The sequence below is a fragment of the Engraulis encrasicolus genome, chromosome 7 (genome assembly GCF_034702125.1).
Source record: "Engraulis encrasicolus isolate BLACKSEA-1 chromosome 7, IST_EnEncr_1.0, whole genome shotgun sequence".
Taxonomy (NCBI): domain Eukaryota; kingdom Metazoa; phylum Chordata; class Actinopteri; order Clupeiformes; family Engraulidae; genus Engraulis; species Engraulis encrasicolus.
Window position 1 is genome coordinate 24,367,883 of NC_085863.1, and position 26,464 is coordinate 24,394,346.

The following is a 26,464-nucleotide window of genomic DNA, read 5'->3' on the forward strand; positions in this document are numbered from 1 at the left end:
AAGGCCATGTATGAGTGTATTTATTTATTGTGTATGTGTGTCTCTCTCAGTGTGTAACGGAAACACTGAGAAAGAAGAGTAAGGTGCTTCTTTGTTTGAATGTGAATTCATATGACGTGTGTGAAGAAAGAGAGCGAGAGCGTGTGAGAGCCTGTAGCAGAAAGTTTGAGAGAACACCAAGCGAGTTGCTGCCCCAACCTGCACCGCTCTTCTCCATACTGTAGCTGCCCTTATCTGCCTGCTGTTCTCTCTATCGACACTGTTTCTCCCCGTGGCTGCCCCTCTCTGTACTGCCCTGCTGTCCTCTCTGTGGCCACCCATTTCGGTACTGCTGTTCTCTTCGGCTGCCCCGCTCCACACTGTTGTCCTCGTTCCGTGGCATGCCATGGCGGCGAATAACGGCAGTGGTGGCCAGGGAGTTCTGGTCGCCCACCAGCAGATGTTCCAGGTCCAACTGACAGCCCAGGGTCCCCTGACCAAGCTGCTGGTGGCCATCGGCATGTCCCTGCTCTTCATCTGCATCAACTCCGTCATGTTCGTCACGCTGCTCAGCAAGCCTGTGTTTCGGGAGACGCCGCGCTATATTCTCTTCGCCCACATGCTCTGCAATGACTCCATCCAGCTGCTCTTCGCCTCCATGATGTACATCATCTCGCTGTGCTACGTGCAAGTGGGTTTTCAAAATGTTTTTTACGACTTTATTGACAGGACAGCTTGAGAGGTGGACAGGAAGCGAATGGGGAGAGAGACGGGAGGGGTCAGCAAATGACCCGTGCCGGGAATCGAACCCTGGTCGGCCGCCTGGCAGTGTACTGTAGGTCGCTGGCAGGGCCAGGGTCATTGATGTTTTTGCTAGCAGACAAGACAGTGAGAACATGGAGGGCAGCTGTGGCCTTATGATACAGAGTTTGTTTTTGAATCAGGGGGTTGCAAGTTTGTAACCAATAACCATGTAAGTCGTTTTGGATTTTTAAAAAAGCTAACAGTAATGTAATGTAAAGTGTAAAATAACTGACTTCTCCCTGTGTAGTGTCTAACAAACAATACAGTATCAGTACACTATCTGTATCAGTACACTATCTATCCACACAGACATAGAGGAAAATACATCTGCACACCATAGAAGCTCACTTGCTATGTTAATTTGTGAAAACTCGGCACAATATTTCACTTACGTCTTCATCGGCTGTTAGGCCTTGCAGGTTGAAATGTTATTCCGATTTCTCACTATTTTTCTTTTTTTTTTAAAATGTATATCTTGCACCCGCAACAATTGTTTTTTTGGGGTTGTGTGTGCGTCTGACACACTTCTGCTGTGTAAATATGCTGCTGTGTGCACCTCTGACATTTCTGCAGAGTACTTTTTTCCTATGCTACTGTGTGCAGGTGCCCAAGGCCGGCTGCGCGGTGCTCATCCTGGTGACGTCGTCCACGTCCCGCAACGCGCCCATCAACCTGGCCGTGATGTCGCTGGAACGCTACGTGGCCATCTGCTTCCCGCTGCGCCACGCTGACGTGGCAACCCGCGCCGGCACGGGCTCCGCCATCGCTGCCATCTGGTTCTTCGGCGCCGTGAACCCGGTCGTGGACGTCCTCTACACCTCGGCTACGGACCCCACCTTCTTCAGCCAGCGCATGTTCTGCACGCGCGAGCGCATCTTCATCACGCCCTGGCAGCGGAACCTGTTTGAGGGCCTCAATGCGTTCTACTTTGTGGCCGTGACGCTGATTATCGTGTTTACGTACATCAGCGTGATGGTGGCCGCCCGGCGCTCAGCTGCCAGCGACAAGGTAAGGTCAGGTCTATTCTGGTCAGACTAAGTACTTTAGACAGTCCGTCATATATGCACTGTAAATGTCACAACACTGTTATATTGCACTGTCATACCAAGTCAGTACGTCTGTTTGGAGACATCTTCAGTCTGAGTACTGTAAACCAGTGGTTCCCAACCTTTTTCTTCAGGGACCCATATTTTTACCATTGTAAGCTTTGGGGACCCAACCGTGCGTGAGCCCGCACGAGAGAGAGTTACATGATACTCTGTTTCCTGTGAAAACTCATTAGTTATCATTTTATTCCACACTTTGTCTTCAGTGAAATATAGAATAAATGTTTAATGTATCACATTTTGTTGCTTCTATGCATATACTAGTTTAAATGCTTTGTCATTTATTCAACATGGGCTATGTATTAAAATGAAATCCCTTAAAATCAAGAGGGCTTCGCGACCCACTGTGGATCTTTGGCGACCCATCGGTTGGGTCCCGACCCATAGGTTGGGAACCACTGCTGTAAACTGTCATATTTACACTGTCATACCAAGTCAGTTCATCTGTTTTTAGTTGCCTACATACTGAAAATTGGAGTCTGTAAATGAGAATGTTACCTCGTTCACTTGATGCTGTCAGTCACTTTATTCTCAAGCACGGTAGCCTCTTACTACAGACGGGCCCGCCTGAAGTCGTCAGTAGTAAGAGGAACATTCACGCTTTTACTAAAATACTCAAAAACATCATAACAACATTGCTATGACATTACCAAGATTAAGACATGATCTTAACATTTTTGGTGACAGTAAGGTTATAATATTGGCTCTGTTCTAAGGGTTTAATGCTACGTGTCGATGTCTATTCTATTCTATTAGGAGTCAGCCAGAAAGGCGCACCGCACGCTGCTGCTGCACCTGATTCAGCTGGGCCTGTGCCTCAACACGCTGGTGTTCGGCAGCATCGAGAGGCTTCTGGCCATGACCAGCAGCAGCCGGCTCTTCATGGACCTGCGCTACGTCAACTTCCTGTTCGTGCTCATCCTGCCGCGCTGCCTGAGCCCGCTCATCTACGGCATCCGGGACGACACCGTGCGGCCCATGTTCCTCTTTTACCTGCTGTGCGGCACGCGCAAGGTCAAGCCCAAGGTTAATACACTTTGATGGCGTGACTTTGAATTCAGAGCGTGTGCGTATTTATTCAACCACCATGTCGACAGCAAACACGCTTTGGCCCTTGAGCCATCATCAGAACGTCATTAATTGGAATCAATGTAGAATCAGCCCCACTCATAACCATTGAGTATACAGGTGTAATAGCCATGGTAGCCTCCATGACTAAAACTGTATGCAAAAATAGCAGAATATTAACACTATGTTGCTCGTTTCAATGTTTCCAGCCCTTACCATGCAATCTGTGCTGGTCGTTATTGTGTGTTACTGTATGTAACTAATAAAGTGATGTGTCTGGTTATTTCTGGTTATTTGTGTCTTGTGTATTGTTCAGTTCCCTTCAATTCGAGTTCTTCTGTAGGCCTATAGATAGAAATTACAAAAAAAAATTACTAGCACTGAACACACACAGGCTTAGGTATCTGCTACAAAAAACTTCAGGATGACTGGCTGAAGGTGATGTTATGAAATTAAATGAACGGCCTTGACTAGAGCTCAAACGGCTAAGGCACTATACTGTTACGGCAGGGACCCAGGTTTGATTGGTAATAATTTAGTAGAGATACAGATGCAGTACATTTATATTTATTTAGGAGCTTTTTATGCCTTTATAGACAGGACAGTATGAAATGCTGACAGGAAGTGAGTGGGAGAGAGAGATGGGGTACTGGGAGGATTGGGAAATTACCCCGGCCGGACTCGAACCGGGGTCCCCTTGGGCATGCAAGCCCAAATGTGGGGGCCACAGCGCCCCCCTGCAGCACATATTTTAATGAACTTTTTGGCAATGAATACAAAATCTTCCTACACATGCCCATGGGTGTGTTTTATCCGCTAGTTATAGGTGCTGTGTGTGTGTGTGTGTGTGTGTGTGTGTGTGTGTGTGTGTGTGTGTGTGTGTGTGTGTGTGTGTGTGTGTGTGTGTGTGTGTGCGCGTGCGTGCCTGCGTGCGTACCATGTGACAAAGGTGTAATCATCCATATTTCTCTATATAAAACTGTTGCACTCAGTGCTTTTATGATGTGGCTTACCCACTCTCAAAGGTAACATCAGTTGGATGTAAATTTGAAAGATAGATGCGAGGTTGTTTCACTATATTACTGTCTCTGAATGAATGACTAGGCATACTTCAGATGTATTATTTCAAAATATGTTACGAATTCCTTTTAGTCTTCAAAGAAATTAAGCATTAATTTACAACTATTTGGATTTATGCACATGGCAGCGCATGACAACTTATTTGTATGTGCATGTGTGTCTGCTTGCTCTCATTTACTTACATAGACATGTACTACCGAGATAGGTGTCTAATGTATGCATTTCTTTTTTAAAAGTAATTCTGGAATAAAAGTTAAAGGAGAATTACCGCAAAATTCAACATGCAGTACCTACAAGAAGACACAGATTTTTTTGTTAGTTTGTTCTACCCATGGCCCTATTAGATGGCCAGGGTCTCGGAAAGGGCGTAGCCCCTTAATGCGCGCTGTACCTCCAGTGGCACGCTGTAATAGTCATTGAAATGTAACTACCATAGCACTACAATACTATGACACAACACATTGCCTTTAGTAATGCACCACGACTTGGTCATTACCATACTGGTAACAACAAATGTATAAAGCCGTGTCTTAAGGGGTTTTAACATAACGTGTCTTTGGGTACTGACAAGTCAATATTTTCATGCAACACATGTTGTAACTGTATTCAGCAGTTGTAACTGTATGTTGAAATTGGCCAGAATTCTGCTTTAATTGGATTCACTGATTCATTCCCATCTATAGAGTTGTCAAAAGTAAAAGTAGAAGTAAATTCATGTCACAAGTACAACAGGAATGCATAGCTGTTACACCAGTTGATCCACAGTACCTAATGAGGCCGATAGATTGTGTTGTTACTGAAAACGGCTGAAAAGAAAATCTGCCACAAAATTGATCAGCGCAGAATCAGCTGATTATCTATATAGTAGCTGTGGACCAATTATTCAGTTAAGTTAGATGTGCTAAGTAAAGTTTCAGATTGAGGTTTTTTTTTACTTCTATTTTTACTTTTGACACCTCTGCCCATCTACTGTACACTAACTTCAACCCATTCCCTCATTAGCTGGTCAGGATCTCCGAATGAACAGAACAATACAATCTCTTCAGATACTGACAAGTCAAGGGTAGCATGAGCAATACAACTTTCTGGATCAACCAGGGGTCCGTTTCTCGAAAGCGTCTTTGCTATCGTCGTTAGCAAAGTCCTTCGTAAGAGCGAATCAACTCTCTCTCGACAGCGACGCTCACCACTAAATCCAAGGAACGGTCTTAAGATGGTCTTAAGACAAGAAACGGACCCCAGAACCATTTTTTTTTGTTATTGTTGTTTTTCATATAACTGTTAAACACATTGAGCTACATGTGTTGTATTGTGCTAACTGCATGTTGAAATTGGTCAGAATTCATTCTGCTTTACTTGGATTGGCTGATTCCTTCTCCCTCCGTCTAGGTCATGGCTCTAACACTCAACAGCACGAAGCTGGAGGCCCTTCAGCAGCTGTTGCTCCAGCGCGCCGCGATCGCCCGCTCCCTGTCCAAGTTCAGCGTGATGCTGCTCGTCTCCTCCGTCTTTGTCTACGTCAACTCTGTTATGTTCGTCGCCCTGCTCAGCAAGCCTGTGTTCCGTGAGACGCCGCGCTATATTCTCTTCACCCACATGCTCTGCAATGACTCCATCATGATCGTGTTCACCGTCCTCATCAGCGTCGTCTCGTACGGCCACCGGCGCCCTACCAAGGCCACGTGCTCCTTAGTCATGATCCTCACCACCTCCACCGCCACCAATGCTCCTCTCAACCTGGGCGTCATGTCTCTGGAGCGCTACACTGCCATCTGCTTTCCCCTGCGCCATAGTCAACTCGCCACCACCAGGAGAACATACGTGGCCATCGTTGGCATTTGGTTCTTTGGACTGCTGAACCCAGTGGCTGACTCGGTGTACAGCTCCATCGTCGACCCCGAGTTTTTCCTCCAACGGGTCAAGTGTGGGCACGAGCGCATGTTTAGGACTGCACCTTGGCAGACGTCGCTCTCCCACTCTGTCAGCGGCCTGTATTACGTGACCGTGACTCTTGTTATCCTCTTCAGCTATATCAATGTTGTGCGTGTGGCTCGGTCGGCGTCCAGCAATGACAAGTCCACTGGCAAAGCACACCGGACTCTGCTGCTGCACCTGGTCCAGCTGGTCCTGTGTCTGAACACGCTACTGTACAGCCACACCATCAGCTTCATGGCAGCGTTCCTGAGCCAGGAGGTGTATAGTGACGTGCGCTACGGCATCTACCTGCTCGCTATACTCCTGCCCAGGTGTCTGAGCCCCCTCATCTACGGCATGAGAGACGAGGCCGTACGCCATTTGTTCGTGCAGTTTCTCAAATGCACTCTTTCAAGGGTCAAGCCAATAGTTTGAATACACTTGACACTGAGTATGTGCTAGATTAGTTTGCTTTTTTCATTAGATTTTTCAGCATCAATGGTCTATTTTGAGGCTACACTTACAGGTGTGTGTGTGTGTGTTTGTGTGTGTGTGTGTGTGTGTGTGTGTGTGTGTGTGTGTGTGTGTGTGTGTGTGTGTGTGTGTGTGTGTGTGTGTGTGTGTGTGTGTGTGTGTTGTAACATTTGCTGTGAAAGTTTGTGTATAATTTTTACAAATATCAAGGTAGAGATATCTAATCTCCCTTTGCTATGCTTTATGATTTTGGAGAGATTTGCTAGGTTTGAGACATTTAATTTGGATTTAACTCACTTTAATTCTGAAAAAAGCTTAATTCCGCTTTGAAAACGTCATGTAAACACTTCAATTACACTTCGGAATGAAATGAAAGATCAAAATAAACTCGGCAGAACTATTTGATTCTGAATTATTGATTGGGAACTAAAATCATCATGTAAACGTAGCCATTGTTAACATGACTGGTGCAATCCTTGCATAGTCAAAGGAGAGACAGTTCAGGGGCAATTGGTTACATGTACGTGGATTTTTATAAAAATGCCTAATTTTATTTGTTTGCATATTTCAATCAAATTTACATGGAAGGTAGGGGAAAATCCTCATTGTGACAAATGTTTTTTTAAGTACCTGCTTTAAAAAAGGGAGCTTAACTCTGTAGGCCCAAATGTATGTATTTACAAAATATATCCATATACTTGTAAACAGGGGTCTAAGATTATATAATCTCACAATAAGACAATGAATAAAGTGATCCCCAGAGGCCAGGCAATTAAAACCTGTTGGTACTGTGTTAATTAACCTCATAGTGCATAAGAAGACCAATACATATATACTGTAATCAGTTTAATCAAATACAAACTACATCTAGTTTAAACTGTATATTTTTGAATGTAATAAATCTCAGATGGCTTTGTCCTGAATTGTCAGCGACCCTGGCTTTGTCTGTAACCAAAGACTTATTATCACATAAAACGTTGAAACCATCCAAGTGTCACGACCCTCGGATCCTAGTCATCTTTGGGGGGGAAACGTTGTATGCAACTCTTATAGTCACATAAATAGGACACTCAGGAAATTATGAATTACTCAAAGGCATATGGTGATGAACAATAGAAAAGGTGAATGTATGGGCTTTCTGGGCCTTAATTATGACAGCATACTGTAAGAGAAGACAAGAAATGAACAGGAGAGAGATAGGGTTGGAAAATTACACAGGCCGGACTTGAACCTCCATGGACATGGACAGTAAGCCCATATGTGGGGGACTAAGCGTGGTTATATAAAATCCATAGCCCTCAACACTGTGTGCTCTGCATTTCTCTCTATATATATCCATTGTATATGATATATATACCTTTATCATCCACAAGCTCCAAACATTTAGCCTGATATAATGGAGGTCAACTAGCAGAGAGTGGTGTGGAACACTGTTAAACCTCCCTCCCGAAGCCACATACAGTATCGGTAGCACTGAGCTATCGGACTGGTCCTCCGATGCCTTGACTAGGAGGTGGTGAGTTCGAGACCCCAAGGGGAGAACTGCATGGGAACACCTCAGTTACACCGACTCTTCACAGACCCTCGAATATTTCCACTCAGCTTATCAGCTCACATGAGGATCAGGAGGGCCTTCGAACCCGCCCTGCTTATGGGGTAGCTGCAGATCAATGTTTGTGGAGCGAGGCAGAATCCATTCATCTGGCAAGAGTCAGCTTGCCAACATTTAAAGAAATCAACTGAATGTAAAAAATCATTGCCAGAGATCATGCCACACATCATTATGTATTAACCCATTTTAGCCTAAGCCCCTTTTGGGAAAGGGTGCCCTCTGCCTATTAAAACCTAAATATCTCAGCCTCCAAAGCACATAAAAACATTAAATGAGTTGAATTTAAAAGCTAGGACCCTCATTTTGCATTAGAATTTGTTCATTCAACACTAACATACCCCCATTGTTAATAAAAAACCCTCAAACATCAATGGCCTGAATGCAGCATATATCACTCCAGCCTAAAATGGGTTTAATGACAAATATGCCGTATTTGCAAGCATTTATTCACCTAGTTGCCCATGCAGTTCTGTGTTGATTACTGTGCAGGCTGCAGATGTGTTCAAAGTGTTGAAACTAAACAGAGCAAGGCAGGTGAAAATGCCTGGCAGCAATGATGGTTCCAGCTATTATTTTGAGTGAATATAATAATAAGGTCATTGTAATATATTACCAGATCATAAATTACATTTGTGAATGAATACAATCTTGGAGTGTACTACATCTTGGAGTGTACTACAGTAAATGTCTGTGAAAGGTGCACTAAGGCCCCACCGTGGTGCAAATGGTAAGGTACTCGTCTGCTACGCGGCTCACCCAGGTTCGATTTCGGCCCGGGTCCTTTGCCAAACCCTTCCCTGTCTCTCTCTCCCCACTAGCTTCCTGTCACGTCACTGTCCTATCGAATGAAGGTAAAATGACAAAAAAGATAATTAATTAATTAAAAATTAATTACTACTACTAATAATATCAACTTGTGCCTGATTCTTCTTCCTGAATCAATCAGATTGATAGACATTATGTACTTTAGACATTACAGTACGTAAATAAGACTAACCAAATAAATCCTTGAAAAATACTGTGTGCGTGTGTGTGTGTGTGTGTGTGTGTGTGTGTGTGTGTGTGTGTGTGTGTGTGTGTGTGTGTGTGTGTGTGTGTGTGTGTGTGTGTGTGTGCATGATAAACACAGACAGTACCAATAGAATACAATACCATGTAAAAAAAAAAAGGAAAACGTGATTAAGACCTGGGAGACCACCTGTCATCCGTGAATATCCTATACCATCGCTCCTGAGGTTTCCATAGTAACAGACATTCCATAAAATACAGGCTGCTGGGTCTGAAACAACCAGATAGGGCAGGGGGGAAGGTTCTCCATATTGCAGGAGCACCTCCTGATCTCTGAACTCACACTGCCTGTCTCTGTCTCACTGGCTCTGCCTTGAGAAACGTATTGAGTCTGAATGAAATCACACTAAAACATAAATGACACAAACTGGTTGTAACATTCTCCATCCAAGTGAATGTGTTTTCTGAATAGCCATTATTTACAATATGATGTGATAAATCAGGTTAGATTGTTTATACATCATATGTGGGGATAGTGTGTGTGCTGATGTGAAGTCTGTGCCTTTTCAGGCTGTGTTGTCTATAAACCACCAGCTGCACCTAATGTGAAATTGTCTTTATTTATATGCCATTTAATGTTCTTTGTTTATGAATGTGTTTACTAGGAATCCTTCCATTTTGATGACATATTGTGCATTATCAGACTTTACACATGTTGTCCTCATATCTGAATGGACATACTGTAGTATGACAATAGTATGTTCTTTGCCTTGATATTCAAACTGATGCTTTGATTTACCATCCTCTTTGTTTTTATTTATTTATATTTATTTATATTTATATTACTGTCATATATTTAATGCTACATTTTATGCACTATATATTCTACTCTATATATATTTTGGTGTTATCGGCATTTGGTCTTACTTGTCATAATATTCAATTTGATAGCTGTATTGTACTATTTATTATAATAGTATCCTGATATTTTTATACATATTTGTATTTGATTGTAATATCTTGTGGGAAATACCATACCAACACCTATCAAAGACTTTCTAGGCTCTAACACAAGTACATATCAATATCAATTGCCTGCCTTTTCTCTGCCTCTGGTTTGATATGTTTATTATTACTGTGCTTGCACTTGGTGTTTAATATCGTTGTGGCTTGAACATATTATACACTACAAATTGTATTCCATACACATTTTGGTGTTTTTATTTGAATTCTGTCTTATTTGTATCTATACTCAACTTGATATCTTTATTGATATATTTAGTATGGTATTTTCCATATCTATTTACATTGCCGCAGCTGACTATAACTTTTGTGGTGATATTATTACTGTTCTTGGATTTGGTGTTTAATAACTTTGTGGATTCTATATATTATATACACTATATAATCTATATACATTTTGATGAGGGTCATTTTGACATAGTGGCGATGATGACCAACATATGTTTTTTCTATTAACACTCTTACTTGTATTTGGTGTGTAATATCTGTACATATATTTTTATTATTACTCCACTTGCATTTGGTGCTTATTACATCTTTGTGGCGATGTCCGACTCGGGCTCGACCAATGGGTCCTCGGCTCAGCAGGTGATCTTCGTCCACCAGCAGATGTTCCAGGTGCAGCTGAACGAGGGCCCCCTGACCAAGCTGGTGGTGTCCATCGTCATGTCCCTACTCTTCATCTGGGTCAACTGCCTGCTGCTCTTCACGCTGAGCCGCAAGCTGGCGTTCCGCGAGACGCCACGCTACGTCCTCTTCTCCCACATGCTGTGCAACGACTCCATCCAGCTGCTCTTCACCTCGACGCTCTACATCCTGTCCATGTCCTACACGCAGGTGCACCGCGGCGCCTGCTACCTGCTACTGCTGGTGTCCAGCTCCACTTTCCTCAACGCGCCCCTCAACCTGGCGCTCATGTCTCTGGAGCGCTACGCCGCCATCTGCTTCCCGCTTCACCACGGCAACGTGGCCACGCCCAGCTCCACCGCTGTGGGCATCCTGGCCATCTGGATCCTGGGCGCCGCCAACGTGGTCATCGATATTCTATACGCGCTGGCGAAGGACGGAGGCGACCTGGGCAGGAGGATGTTCTGCACGCGCGAGCGCGTCTTCGTGGCCTCGTGGCAGGCTGACACGTTCCAAGGGTTTAATGCCTGCTACTTCGTGTTAGTGACGCTGATCATCGTGTTCACCTACATCAGCGTAATGGTGGCCGCCCGACGCTCAGCCGGCAGCGATAAGGTCAGGTCAGGTCAATTCTGATCAGACTGAGTACTTTAGGCAGTCTGTCATATTTGCACTGTAAATGTCACAACACTATCTTACCAAGTCATTCCACTTGTTCTTAGACATCTTCAGACTGAAGACAAAGTCAGTTCATCTGGTGTTAGTTGCCTACATACTGAAAATGGGCATCTCTACATGCCAATGTTACCCATATCACTTGATGCTGCTAGTCACTAATCTCTATTCCATTCTAATATCCTCTACTGTATTCTGTTCCCTTAGGAGTCGGCCAGAAAGGCGCACCGCACACTGCTGCTGCACCTGGTCCAGCTGGGCCTGTGCCTCAACTCCTTCCTGTACGGCATCATCGAGAGAGCACTGGCCATGACCAGCAGCAGCAAGGTCTTCATGGACCTGCGCTACCTGAACTATCTGTTTGTTCTCCTTCTGCCTCGGTGCCTGAGCCCCGTGATCTACGGCCTCAGAGACGACGCCGTGAGGCCCTTGTTCCTCTACTATGTCAGGTGCGGGACACAGAAGGTCAAAAAGGTCAAGCCTTCACACTGAGATTATCAACTGGCTTTAGTTACTGTATATTAGCCTTTGACTCTGTTTTACATTCTATCTGATGGCATCTTGCATGGCTATCTGATTTGTTGGGTAATGTTCAAGGAGGCGTAAGGGAGAGTGACACAACAAAAACAAATTTTGAGGCACAAACATTGTGACTATTCAATGGACTAATACAGTGGTGTAGTCTACTTTTTATGGTGGGTATACTGTATATTTGAGCATTTTTTGAAGTGGGTATACTGTATATATTTGTGCTATTCAAAATAATGGATCCATCAATTGTAAGTGGGTATACTGAAATCCCTGAAATTTAGAAGTGGGTATACTTCGTATACCCGCGTTCTATGTAGACTACACCACTGGACTAATATAATATTATATATTAATTCATGTATTTATTTATTGCCTTCGGCCTTGCAAAGATTACGTCAAGTTACATGATAGACCTCCTATAGACACTTTTGCAAGCTGTTTTACGGCCTACATGTCTTTTATTTAAGGACCTAACAAAACAATACCTATATACAGTAAGGCTTTGTGCATGTCATATACATGGGTTCTAAATTTTGTTTATAACCTGACTGCGCGAACCTAGCTGCGCACAACTCAACCTCTGATTGTTGGAAACCACTGTCGGTCAAAAAATTAGCTCACGTGGTTGGCTTCTAGTGTCTTGCCCCTCCTCATAACATAGTGTTGATAAACACTGAGAACCCTTACAGTACCACTGATGGGCCGACAGGGCCTGAAAGGCCTTCTCTTCTGGCCTAAAATTCCTAAAAATATTGACTTATCCTATTTCTGTGTAAATTCCAATGGTTCCTTCCATTCATGTATGTTGATATGCTATTCCATAGTAGTGTAATGTATAGCTCATATAGATAACATGCACAAGTCTCTCGCCCTCTGTCAACTAGTACCAACCAAATTTCTTTAGTAGGCCGGAGGGCCTGCGGCAAAGACAATTATGGCTCTCCCTGTGCTATTAATAAATACCTTTCATTGCATTTCGTCTATCGAGTCTTTTGTGGTACAGCTGATAAGACTTGGTTGTAGAGCCAAGTGTCTCACACACTCCTTGCAGGTGCCTGGAGAATGGTCAGCCCGTTATACCTGCATGTGATTATGAGGCAGATGGGTGTCTAAACACTGCAGGGATGAAACATGATCAGGATGAGACAATCTTTTTGTAATAACGCCAACAATAACTACTACAAATACATACGTTGGAAATACTGCAAAAATATGCAATCTGTAATGACAATTGAATTCGAATTATTGCATTGGAATAAAGAAAAAATCTGGTGAAATACATTCTTGTTATTGACCACTTGCAATAATCAGTGTTATTCATAATGGCTATATAACACAAATATACAGCTCTCAAAAGTATTGGAACAGAAAGGGAAATTTCCTTGTAGACCAGTACCAAAATCCAGAATTGTGACGCAAAATGACATTTTTTTTAAAAAAAGTTTGGTCTTTTCTGACTTTATTCATGATAGGACAGTGAGAGAATTGGGGAGAGAGAGACGGGGAAGTATCGAAAAAAGGACCTGGGCCGAAACCGAACCTGGGTCACCAGTGTAGTAGCCCAGTGCCCCACCGTCAGAGTCATGTCAGGGCCCCCAATAGCATTTTTAGACAAAAGTCGGCAAACTGTCTTATTTTGTAATTTGCAGTGTGCTTCAAATCTGCAATATGCAGAGCTCAATCTGACCTCTGTTGACCTCTAGAGGTCATTAAACTTTGACCCTGAAAGTGTACTAGCTGAACCAGAGAAATTAGAATACAGGTAGAAGATTCAGTCTGATTGGTTCCCATTGTAGCCAGTTAGCTTTGCATGTATACTGCACTTCCTATTGAGTGTCCACTAGTTGGCGAGCGTCGGTAAGTCTCTCATGTGGGAAAATGTATGGAATGGAAAAGGGAGCCCATATTATACATATATATTATATATTATATATATGCTAAATACATTACTATTGCAATTTCCAGTCACAAATCTCATCAAGAGAATATTCCTGGTAAGCACAATGGCTGGTGTTTAATAATAGGCCGTATTGTCAAATCTTTCAGGTGTCTAGTTTTACATCAGGAAAGAAGATTTCGACCTGTACTCGCTAGCATCCCGCTAATGTTTATGGGTTTGGCCTCGTAAATATTGAGCTTTGTGTCCCAGTAAATAATAATCTAGTTGCGCAAAATAATCGAAACGATTTAAGTGCACCTCCAGGACATTTGAACCAATTTTTGGCTACTGTCATCATTCGACTACCTCTAGCAATGGGATGTAGCTTCAAATGTACTACTAATGTCTTGGAGGTACAGTTTAATTGCTTACAAACCTGATTAACTGGGTTCAGCTGGTACACTGGCCAGGATTATGGGACATCTGCGACTCATTCTCCGCCAATCCATCAGTCACCAAAAGAGCCCTACAGTACTCTCTCTGCTCGGCCACCTCAATTTCGTTGTAAGCATCATTCCAGAGGGGCGCTCCTTCACCTGCCGTCTCTTCAATTTGGCTCACTCAGTCCCGTGTTTACGCGACATGGCAGCCCTCGATGACGGTTAATGCTTCGATTTGCGCTTTTTGTTGGCATTGCTCAATGATTGGAATGGCATCTCTTTTTTCTACAACACCACTCCCAAGGTATCCGCCTCCCTCTAACTGATTATTGATGCTGCACCGATCGTTGGCTTCGGTGGGTACCACAAGGGGGCATGGTTTGCCGAACGTCCTTGGCACTATTCTAACTGTACCCCTGTCGTCCCATGTCTCCTCTGGTATAGCGAATGGTGCAGAAAGCGCATCACACTTTTCTGTGACAATATGGGCGTAGTCTAAATCCTCTGCAAGGGCCTGTCCAATTGTCCAAAAATCATGGCTCTCATGCAATACCTGATCAGGCAGTCAGTCATTCACAATTTTGTCATTAACACTGCTCACGTCCCTGGATGTCGCAACGTGGATGCTGACGCACTCTCATATCCGTTTGCAGTAATTCCGCAGACTGTGCCCCTCAGCCAGCTCTACTGCCCTACAGTGCCTGGCCTTTTCGGTAAGCATACAGTAAGTGCTTCCCCTTATCCATCACAAGGCAAAGATGTGATGATCACAATGATATGTAATTTTATGCTGTAGCTCCATCTGCTGGATGGGAAAGCATGAAAAAGGCAAAAAACTGGGTGACCTTTGGCAAGACCACTGGTTTCGTTGCTATAAATGTCATATTTTGATGAACCATTTTTTTTAATATTTTATTGATTGTGATGTAATTAGTAGTATAATGAGTATTAATAGATAAATATTTTTAAATATTATTTTTTAAAGCTTAAGAAAATTACCTTCAAACAGAGACCAAGTCCATCACTAGTGTAAAAGGCTGAGCTCCAGTGGTCATTTCAAAAATGCCGTCGGTGTTTTTCAGGCGTTCCCTTAGACAAATCACAAGGAATGTTATACATCTGTGAGGCTTAACACAGAAAAGTAAGTTTAATTATATAACTAGCATGATCTGAACTTGAACAGAAATTAGGAGTTTTGAAAATAAATTAGACTGGGGTGTACTCGCTTTTGCACCACCATGATTTCACAAAATGAAAATATTTCATTTCAGTTATACAATTAAACTTACTTTTCTGTAATGACAGAGATGTTGTATTGATCTGACTCTACTATGCACATTTTGGAAATATTGTTCAAAATCCTACTTGTCAAAAGGGGTGCAGTCATTATTGATGTGCATTGTATATTTCGTAATCTCTAAATGACTATAAGTGAGTGAATATCACACTTAAAGTGGTGGTTCTCTATTTTAGACATTAAACCATGTTTGTGTGACTTCTGGGTTGAAGTAGAGATGTTCTCATCACAATTTTGACATTTGGTGCTCGGTGAGTTTCATGTCTCTGCAAACGAAAGTGTAATGCCATTTTATGATAGATTGCTTGAGTGCTCCATTGGAGTCAATGTAAAGGTGGGGTGTCTGCAGTCTTGGATACCCAAATGCTCCGTTCAGCACCAAATGTCAAAATTGTGATGAGAACATCTCTACTTCACCCCAGAAGTCACACAAACAGGGCTTAATGTCTAAAATAGAGAACCACCACTTTAAAGGACCAGTTCAGTCAACTTCAACATGCAGTTGTAATGCTCACACTACCCTGGACTTGTCAGTACCTGATATTTTTATTTCTTTTTTGAGATCCTGGTCATTGTAATGGGGGCAGCGCTTTGTTTACATTTCAAAAAAATGTTTTTTATTTACTCCCAAAAACATCCAAAAGGTTATACAACATCAGCAGACAACTAGCAAACAGCGGCATCTTTTGGGAAAATATTTGGAGTAGGCCTATGTTAATTAAAAAAAAAAAGTACACAAACGCTGCCCCCATTAGAATAGCTCATGTCTCGGAAAGGGCTGAGCCGCAAAATGTGGCATCACCGGATAATGACAAGTCAAGGGTAGCATGAGCAATACAACAGCATATTGAAATTGACTGAACTGGTCTTTTAATATAACTTCAGGCAGCAGTCTGGCACACCACAGATGGGGTGCCTGCCTGACCTTATAATTGGTGTGACATAAGAAGAATGATTTGTTTAAACAGTTTGAAACAGTTGTTTCATTAGAACTCAAGTAGTCAGTACATTCAATTCAGTTTCAGTATGAATGCAGCGTTGTCTGGCTAAACATCATAAAAAGTAAAAGGTGATGTGACTAATTGCAGATGACAATACAATACAAAAAGGAGACCTCATAACGTTTTTGCATTTGAAACTACTGCATGTTTAAATCTATTTCTTTGCATTTTCATCAAAAGCAAGTGAACAAAATATAGGTTATTTAGGTGTTTATTTAGTTCAATCAACATGCTCTTAACAGAGAGTAGTGGTGGTACTGGAAACAGGATCATCAGACAGGATAATGCATTAATTGTGTTATGTTGCGTGAGATATCTTATCACATATATGATGATATAATAAATACATTTTCAAACCACCTAAACATCATCAGTGTACATTAACAGAGGGCTTCACCTTTTGAGTCCCACACCTGACATAATAGAGGAACAAGGGTCGCAAAGCATCATCTCTGAGGCCATAGATCAGGGGACTCAGACACCGAGGCAGAAGGAGAACCAAGAGGAAATTAATGTATCGCAAATGAAGGAATAACTCTGTGCTGCTGGCCAAATACAAGGCTCTCTCTATAGTTCCATAAATAAACGTGTTAACACAGAGAACCAACTGACCAAAATGCAGCAATATGGTCTGTTGTGCCTTTTTAGCAGAGTCTTTTTGTGATGAGGCTGATCGAGCGGCCAGAACAACATTAATGTAGGTGAAAATTAATGTACAAGTTACAGTCACAAAGAAAAAGGAATTCAAGCCCTGAATCATATCTAATTGCCATCGTGAATAGATAAATTTCTCTCGAATACAGAGCATGGACTTTTTAAAAGACATTGGGTCCTTTATCAGTACATAAAGAATATCTATTATTATATTTATTGAACCAAAAAACCATATAAGAGCAATGCTGATACCTGCCGATTTCTGGTTCACAATCTCACTGTGTCTTAATGGAAAGCAAATGGCCACATAGCGCTCAAGTGACATTACAGCCAGGTTCAAAGCGGCATTACGGAATGATGCTTCTCCAATGAAGGTAAATAACGTGCAAAGAGTTTTGGGGATTGCCTGAAGATTTGCTAATAAAAGATAGAATAACATAGTCACAAGCAACTGCACCGAGTCATTGCAAAGCATGTGGGCAAACAGAATGTATCGAGGCATCTCTCTAAACACAGGCTTACTGAAGAGAGCATAAAACATCGCACTATTGATGTAGATGAAAAGCATGCACATGTGAACGGTAACAAGAAGTTTAAACATTGGACCCACTGACATATTCACGGGATAAATCTGCTGATGCACCAATGGGTCCTCCTCACTTGACTGGTTAGTCATTGTCATTCGGTTATATACAATCATGAGTTAACCTTTAAAAATCATTCCATAGCATTTATCTTCGATGAGACAGTCACATCACATCACATCACATCATATCACATCGTAACATTGCACAACACTGCTGAAATGAAAGTGTGATTAAGAGTTTGCCCCTTAAAGGAACAATCTTGTTCTTCACTAAAAAATCCAAATGCAAAATCATACATGTGGTCATACATCACATCAAAACCAGCGGATTAAACAATCCAGGAAATTGTTCATGCAAGCCTACTCAATTTGTTCACACATGGGTACCATTTACAATAATCAAATTAATAAATGTTCCTACAAGCTGAATACAGAGGAATGTGCAGTGGGAGGGTTGGTTGCATTGTGTGAACCACTGTGTGACTCTCCTTTTTTATAAGCAAAAATGATGTCACCATTCCCCATAGTTACAGTCTCTTGCGAAGGTATCCAAGTCATTTTTTCAACATCACAAACTGTATATACAGTACATTTAATTGTTTATTCAGTAAATAAACAGTTTGGCCTTGACTTGATTTCGGCCCCATCACTACTTCAGTGTCAGGGTGGGTAGAACATATTAATGAGGGAAAAAATGTAGTGAATAATAAAGATATTTTTTTAAATGGCGGTAAAAAGTACATATAAAGGGTTGAACTAGTCCAGCTACAGTATTTGCTCTTATTGTCGAGATAGGACAGTGAACAGGACGAGAGTGGGAGAGAGAGAGAAAGGATAGTGTGTAGAAATGATGCAGGGTGGACTCAAATCTGCGTACACATGGAGAAGCCCATTCATGGTGTGGTACACTAGTGCCATGTGCAACGTCACCCCACACCACTCTAGACTTTATAGATTTTAATAGGCCCAAGGCAGGTGTCATTCGAGGGGCCTTAAAAACAAACCCCACCTTCACCTGGTGCCTTGAAAAAATAACTGAATAGTATTGTAAATGTATTTTCTAAGATTTACAAACAAAAGATGTCATATTTCATCTGGAAGTGCATAACATAAAAATACTGGGGCCGGATAATGCCAGGCATATACTGTGCGACTTTTGCTCCGATTTGTCACTCGCATGATTTTTAGGGGGTTGACCTCATGGCCAGCTTGCAATTTGCAATCGTAGGGTCGCAATAAAATCAAACTGGTTTGAAATCCTGGTAAATTGCAATAATGAGTATATTGCCCAGTTGAAGCAGTGCTACGACCCGGTTTGACACTACACATGCACAAATTTACAGGGCAGCGCGATTTGCTCTTCAGCGCATCCCCGTGTCCAATCAATCAATCAATCAATCAATCAATCAATAAATCACACCTATGTACACTGTAAACCACAGAAATTATAATGACACCCAGAGGCACGTCTTGTCACCAGGCAAGGCAGGCAGCCGCTTGGGGCCCCCAAGCCCCTATATAGTGAATAACAGCTCACACTTTACTATGATAGTGGTTGTTTCAAAAGTGCAGTCCTTTGAATTTCCACTTGGGTCCCCACATTACCCTGGAATCGCCTCTGATGACACCATCCTATGTCATTTCTTGAAGAGACCAGTGACTGATGACGGTCATGTGTATTACAGCAAAGAAGAAAGCTCCTGGCTGACAATGCGGTGCCCAGCTTAATGACCTCCTCCAGTCCAGACTCTGGTCAACACCATTATGCACACAGAGTGTGACATTGTACCCACTCTACAAACTGGCAGCAATGTACGACAAGTCACAGAAAGGAGTAACACAGACAAATATTTTTTATTCATCAACCATCCCATTACAACATTACTGTCAAGTATTCACCAAGTGGAAATAGAATGGGCTCATGTGCCCTGTTGGAAGAGACAAACAAACACTAATTGGAACACACACACACACACACACACACACACACACACACACACACACACACACACACACACACACACACACACACACACACACACACACACACACACACACACACACACACACACACACACACACACTCTATAACTCATTTCACATATTTCCAGAATCAGAAGAGACCAGAGAAGACAGGAAGAAACAGAAATGCTACTATGTCTGTCATTGCAAAGAACAGGGAGTGTTTCCATACTATTTTATAGGCTTGACGTACTCATAATATTATTATAGTATATCACACATTAAGGAGGGGCTGCTCCAAGACAAAGTAGCAAGCCTCGAACAGCAGATACTGAAGATGAGAAATGAAAAAAAGAAGCTGCAGAAAGAAAAGGCCAGCAAGAGGAGGACAACATCAAGGCCCCAAACGAAGCTGAAAGACCTGAAGCCAATTAATAAAGTACATCAATAAATTATGCCTTAAAGGCCTTCTCCATAGAGACAACGCCGGACTTCATCCGATTACAGATCAGCCGCAGTGAAGGGGCCAAATGGACCAAGTGTACACCAGCCATCAAAACGGCAGTGTGCAGGTGTATCATAAGAGTCAGAACGCCTACAGGTCCCTTAGGTGGAAATTTCTCCTGCCCTCCCCTTCAACACTAGTTGGGTCATCTATAGACGTTCCGTGACCGTGGAGAGGAAAGGTTCGTTTATCACTGGATTTGTCATCTATAAAGGTTAAATTAAAAAAAATGAGCCGGGGTGCCCCTCACAAAAATGTGGGGAAATTTTTGTAGAGCCCTATATCCAAAATGGCTGCTGCCAGCCAAGCTGGAAATTTACTTTTTAATGGTTTTGCCCACAGTGCTGCAAAATACATGGTTTCTGAGACTATTTTGGTCAAGAAATTCACAAATGATGTAGATGTATTGATTTGACCTATTTTTGACCTTCAAATTCAAGATGGCTGCCACTTTTGGCTCTTTTAAATGTCATTTTTTCAAAATCGTCAGAGAGCCTTAATATTAGGCTCAAATGACAGATCTGCTCATACTGAATTCAGTTAGGGATAGTAAAATTACAACATACACATACAGTCCCAGGAAAAAAGTTTGTACACCCTTTGAAATTTCTTATATTTCTGTCAAAATTGGTCATAAAATATGGTCTGATCTTCCCGGAAATCACAACTTTTCATATTTTCATTGGCCATAAGATGTAAACATTCACAGGACAGCAAGGCATAAGTAAGTACACGCTTGCATTCAATAGGTTTTAACACCAAGTTAGTCGCAATAACCTCAACCAGATGTTTCCTGTAGTTGCAGATCAGATTAACAAAACAATCTGGATGTATCTTGTCTCCCTCTTCTTTAGAAAACTGCCCTTCTTCAGCGAGGTTTCTGGGATGTCTGGAGTGAATAGCTTTCTTGACTTCATGCCATATAATCTCAATTGTTTTTTTGTCAGAGCTTTGACTGGGCGATTCCAGAATGTGTATTTCATTGTTATGAAGCAATTCTAAAGTGGCCTCTAAAATATGGGTTGTTGTCCCATTTCAGCACCCATCCTCTTGTGTGCTTCAACTGTGTGACAGACTACCTCACATTTTTTCTTTAAAATATCTCAATAACCTTCTGAGTTCATTGTTCCGCTGATAATAGCAAACTGACAAGGGCCTGAGGCACCAAGGTAGCCGCATAAAATGCTAAACAAGTGAGTTTAAAAAAAGAAGTGCATCATCTGGCTAGTCAGCCAGGGCTGTGGGACTGAAATGGTTTGGGGATATATGAATGTCATCAACATTGGAAATCTGAATTACTCCTAAAGAAGCATGCATGTCAACATGTACTGTGACTACATAAGCAGATAATGATACTCGCCATAGGATTTCATTCAAAACTCACACCTATATATTTTAGCCAGATGCAGAGTAGACTCAAAATGTAAAATTCCAATGTAACGAAAGGTTGAAACACACACCGATGACCTTTAATCCCTTTTCATTTCGAAATGAAAAAAAAAGCACATTCTGTATGATTTTAATAATGTGATTTGTGATGGAGTGACCATCACTAGGGTTGTGGGTGTGTTCTGACTAACATGCCAACGAGCCTGGCTCTTTGGTGTAGCGGTCAGAGCCCCAGTTTACTACCCCAGAAGGTCTGGGTTCGAGTCCCAGCTGGGCAACTCTACTCCCCTTCGCTACAAATGGTGTCAGAAGTGGGATGGTACTGTGAGGCCATCGGAAGCGTACCCATTGTGTGAGAGCCGTAATTCCATGTGAGGAACCCCAAGGATTGGTGACCCCGGTGTGAGGGACCCCAGTGATGGGTGAAGCATTGATGATGGGGCACACTGGATGGGAGAAGCATGATGGGCAGTTGCGTGAGGGACACCATGAGTGTGTGAAGCCTGGCTCTTTGGTGTAGTGGTCAGAGCCCCAGTTTACTACCCCAGAAGGTCTGGGTTCGAGTCCCAGCTGGGCAACTCTACTCCCCTTCGCTACAGTGATGAACAGAACAGACATAGATCATGAAAACTCCTACAAAGTCAGGATCTGGATATTTCATCATCTGTGGATTTTATTACCTTCGCCAGAAGGTTATGTTTTGACCGCTGTGTGTTGTGATATAACGAGAGGCTACACGGCTCTCAGCGGTACAGTTCAAACAGTGCAAGGACACAAGTTTCAAATTAAAGGTTTTTTTTTAATGATGTTCAGAGGGATTAACAGAAAATGTATTCTTAAATTCAAAAGTCAAAATAAAGATATTCTTCTCAAGGATCAACATAAACAATGTCTCTGTCTTCTTTATGTAGCAGAGTGGAGGTTGGTAGGATTACTAACTTTTAAGCAATTAGGTTTTAAAAGGTGACTACGCCAGTCTCGTTAAGGGTGAGACAACCCAGATGTTAAAAATACAATTTTCCCCGACAGGTTCTAGATGACAAGGATGACACAGCTGTTGCACATACAATAGTTTTTATTTTCTTCTGCTTTCAGTCTTATTCGTTTTCAAAATGAGCAGGCAGTTCACTTGAGTCCATATACACAAACAGAGTCTTAACTCTACTGAAGTCAATACAGGTACATATCGTGAAACGGTGACGGCTTAAGTGCGAGAGCACTGAGTAGGCCTAGTACAGGTAATTTACTGAGTGTGTTAACTACACACTGCACTGCGAATGCAAAATAACACTACAATCAATCAAAACTGTACACACAAAACATAAATGAAAATAAACAAAATAAGTCACAGCACACTGAAATGATTCACAGTGAAGAGGTAGCCTATGTTTATCAAATCAGGCCTCTTGGCAGAGAGTTTACTATACCACTCAGGGGATCTACACCTCACCAATAAGTTTACACGATACTGCTACAAATCTCAACCGGCCAGTCCCCAATCACTCATCCCTTGTCTAAGGGGTGGGTGACTGGAGCTGACCGTGTCAGACCGTATGGCTGAAAGACGAAAGCGTCGCGCACCTGCGCAAAGGAACAACAACCTGCCACTACTAAAAGAGCTCGTGGTGGTAAAAGGCAAAATAACAAACACAAACACCGGGAAAAGACGGCGGCGTCCCCCCACCCCAGCCAATTGACAATAATGTGCTCAACCTAGAAAGCACAAGACAGACTGGGTTAATGCCAGGGAAATGCCATTATCAATGAGCAAGGTGTGGCATGAAAGCCACAGGCACAGAGTGACGGTTAATTAGAAATTACCTTCAGTTGCAATTGGGAAGCACTGGACCGAGCTTGGAAGTCTACGGTTGACCCTTGCTTCACCATGCAATGCTGCAGTGAAACAACATCTCGTTAGCCACAGTACAAACATAATTGGCTATCGCCAGGTGCACACAGAAGGGCTTACCTTCGAGCCGGTTAGGCTACATGCGGCAACCTGGCGTCCGCATTTCAGCTGCGCTCTACGCGCTCCAGTGTGGGCCCAACACGCCAACATCACCTCCTTCACCCAGCGTACAGGGCTTCCCCAAGCGCCAACCGGTACTGAGGTTAGCCACACCTGGCTAACAGACAACATAGTAGGCAATTTATACTAACCGCAAGGGCTCCACCCTCGCCCACACGGGCAGCTGTTTTCAATTACAACATGCACACTAACAGGGGACCTAGTCCAACCTGTTACATTCGCCCCAGCTTTGAATCGGTACCGTCCCGGTGCCGCACTGTAGCTCACCCTATGATGGGGATAGACACACACACACGCGCGCACACACACGCACACACACACATGCACACACACACGCACACACCTGCGCGCACACCTAACACATACCCAACACATTTATCAACAACAACATAACCACCACGGCACATATACACACACAAAACAATAAAACGCCGGATGGCGATGGAGTGGCCATGGTCGAGTCCCCAGAGAGCGGCCGGCCTCCGCCCGAGGTGTGGCTATCCAGCCCAGTCCTGGCTGGTCCTCTGGTCGGCTGCTGGGGGGTGCCCCGGCGCTGCTCACTCTCCGATTGGACTGTCGGCGGGGTTCGCACACGACGAGAGACCCGTGGCCCATCACACTCCCGTGCCAGGTGCCCTGGCTGGTGGCACCTCCAGCACTTGATTGGTGGCCGTGGAGACCGGGGCCACGCAACAACCCGTGGCCAGTCGCACTCTCGCTCCAGGTGCCCTGGCTGATGGCACCTCCAGCACGTGAGCGGCGACCGTGGAGACTCTGGCTGCGCGTCGACCCATTGGCTCAGCAGGTCCAGCTGCCGCTGGTTCCGCGCTGCCATCTCCTGTAGCTCCGCCAGTTCAATCATTTTGGGCCCTGGGTGCCCGCCGCGGTGTCGCCCGCCGAGGGGGCAGCCGCCGTCTTTCCCCAGTAAAACAACAAAAAGAAAAAAAGAAAACCACGAGCTCTAACCAACAGCTGTGCCTCACAGGTCATCCATAGCCGACATACGCCAAAATGTAGCAGAGTGGAGGTTGGTAGGATTACTAACTTTTAAGCAATTAGGTTTTAAAAGGTGACTACGCCAGTCTCGTTAAGGGTGAGACAACCCAGATGTTAAAAATACAATTTTCCCCGACAGGTTCTAGATGACAAGGATGACACAGCTGTTGCACATACAATAGTTTTTATTTTCTTCTGCTTTCAGTCTTATTCGTTTTCAAAATGAGCAGGCAGTTCACTTGAGTCCATATACACAAACAGAGTCTTAACTCTACTGAAGTCAATACAGGTACATATCGTGAAACGGTGACGGCTTAAGTGCGAGAGCACTGAGTAGGCCTAGTACAGGTAATTTACTGAGTGTGTTAACTACACACTGCACTGCGAATGCAAAATAACACTGCAATCAATCAAAACTGTACACACAAAACATAATCAAAATAAACAAAATAAGTCACAGCACACTGAAATGATTCACAGTGAAGAGGTAGCCTATGTTTATCAAATCAGGCCTCTTGGCAGAGAGTTTACTATACCACTCAGGGGATCTACACCTCACCAATAAGTTTACACGATACTGCTACAAATCTCAACCGGCCAGTCCCCAATCACTCATCCCTTGTCTAAGGGGTGGGTGACTGGAGCTGACCGTGTCAGACCGTATGGCTGAAAGACGAAAGCGTCGCGCACCTGCGCAAAGGAACAACAACCTGCCACTACTAAAAGAGCTCGTGGTGGTAAAAGGCAAAATAACAAACACAAACACCGGGAAAAGACGGCGGCGTCCCCCCACCCCAGCCAATTGACAATAATGTGCTCAACCTAGAAAGCACAAGACAGACTGGGTTAATGCCAGGGAAATGCCATTATCAATGAGCAAGGTGTGGCATGAAAGCCACAGGCACAGAGTGACGGTTAATTAGAAATTACCTTCAGTTGCAATTGGGAAGCACTGGACCGAGCTTGGAAGTCTACGGTTGACCCTTGCTTCACCATGCAATGCTGCAGTGAAACAACATCTCGTTAGCCACAGTACAAACATAATTGGCTATCGCCAGGTGCACACAGAAGGGCTTACCTTCGAGCCGGTTAGGCTACATGCGGCAACCTGGCGTCCGCATTTCAGCTGCGCTCTACGCGCTCCAGTGTGGGTCCAACACCCAACACGCCAACATCACCTACTTCACCCAGCGTACAGGGCTTCCCCAAGCGCCAACCGGTACTGAGGTTAGCCACACCTGGCTAACAGACAACATAGTAGGCAATTTATACTAACCGGAAGGGCTCCACCCTCGCCCACACGGGCAGCTGTTTTCAATTACAACATGCACACTAACAGGGGACCTAGTCCAACCTGTTACATTTAGAAAGGTGAAATCAAAAGTCTTCTCAATAAATCCTCTTCTCAACAAACAAACGGTTCTTCTTTTAAGTCTCTTCCAAAGTTCTCACCGATACAGTGTTTTCTCCACAGGGTAGCAGCCACAGAGGTAAGCAGTCCAGGTAAGTATTTTCATCAAGAGTTCCTTTCCAGCAGTTCTTCCACAGAAGTCCATCCGCTCAGAAAAGAGAGCACAACCTTCTCTGTTGCTCCCCAAAACTCTCTCTGTTCATTGTCTGTGTGTAGAGCTGTTTCACAGAACCTCCAGCTAATCAGGCCCTTCTCAGCTCCAGCTGAATGCTGCAATCAGTGACTGCAGCTGTGCTGCAACATAGAGGTGAGGTGCAATTTCATGTTTCACCACCAGATGGGGCCAGGGCCAGTGGTGGTTGGAGCCATCGCATTGGGATGTAGCGACCCTCTAGGATGCGGCCTCTCGTGATA

At 43.5% G+C, this 26,464-nt stretch overlaps 4 protein-coding genes and 2 long non-coding RNA genes across 6 annotated transcripts; 3 read left to right on the forward strand and 3 right to left on the reverse strand.

Moving 5' to 3' along the window:
• The first annotated feature begins 385 nt into the window (after window positions 1-385).
• LOC134451763 (odorant receptor 131-2-like) lies at window positions 386-3,240 on the forward strand. The gene is made up of 3 exons (XM_063202163.1): window positions 386-670; window positions 1,387-1,791; window positions 2,646-3,240. Exons 1-3 carry the CDS (start codon window positions 386-388, stop codon window positions 2,928-2,930), a joined length of 975 nt encoding a protein of 324 aa, XP_063058233.1. The 3' UTR covers window positions 2,931-3,240.
• Window positions 3,241-5,429: 2,189 nt separating this feature from the next.
• Window positions 5,430-6,386, forward strand: LOC134451765 (odorant receptor 131-2-like). The gene has a single exon (XM_063202164.1). It carries the CDS (start codon window positions 5,430-5,432, stop codon window positions 6,384-6,386), a length of 957 nt encoding a protein of 318 aa, XP_063058234.1.
• Window positions 6,387-10,614: 4,228 nt separating this feature from the next.
• LOC134451766 (odorant receptor 131-2-like) lies at window positions 10,615-11,862 on the forward strand. The gene is made up of 2 exons (XM_063202165.1): window positions 10,615-11,310; window positions 11,578-11,862. Exons 1-2 carry the CDS (start codon window positions 10,615-10,617, stop codon window positions 11,860-11,862), a joined length of 981 nt encoding a protein of 326 aa, XP_063058235.1.
• Window positions 11,863-16,888: 5,026 nt separating this feature from the next.
• On the reverse strand, window positions 16,889-17,746 carry LOC134451767 (odorant receptor 131-2-like). Its single transcript, XM_063202166.1, has one exon. The coding sequence runs from the start codon at window positions 17,744-17,746 to the stop codon at window positions 16,889-16,891; it is 858 nt and encodes a 285-aa protein (XP_063058236.1).
• Window positions 17,747-22,671: 4,925 nt separating this feature from the next.
• On the reverse strand, window positions 22,672-23,727 carry LOC134452055 (uncharacterized). The gene is made up of 2 exons (XR_010035349.1): window positions 23,436-23,727; window positions 22,672-23,327 (listed from the first exon to the last, which is right to left on the reverse strand). It is a non-coding gene; the product is annotated as an uncharacterized LOC134452055 (long non-coding RNA).
• Window positions 23,728-24,806: 1,079 nt separating this feature from the next.
• On the reverse strand, window positions 24,807-25,915 carry LOC134452054 (uncharacterized). The gene is made up of 2 exons (XR_010035348.1): window positions 25,570-25,915; window positions 24,807-25,461 (listed from the first exon to the last, which is right to left on the reverse strand). It is a non-coding gene; the product is annotated as an uncharacterized LOC134452054 (long non-coding RNA).
• Window positions 25,916-26,464: the final 549 nt, after the last annotated feature.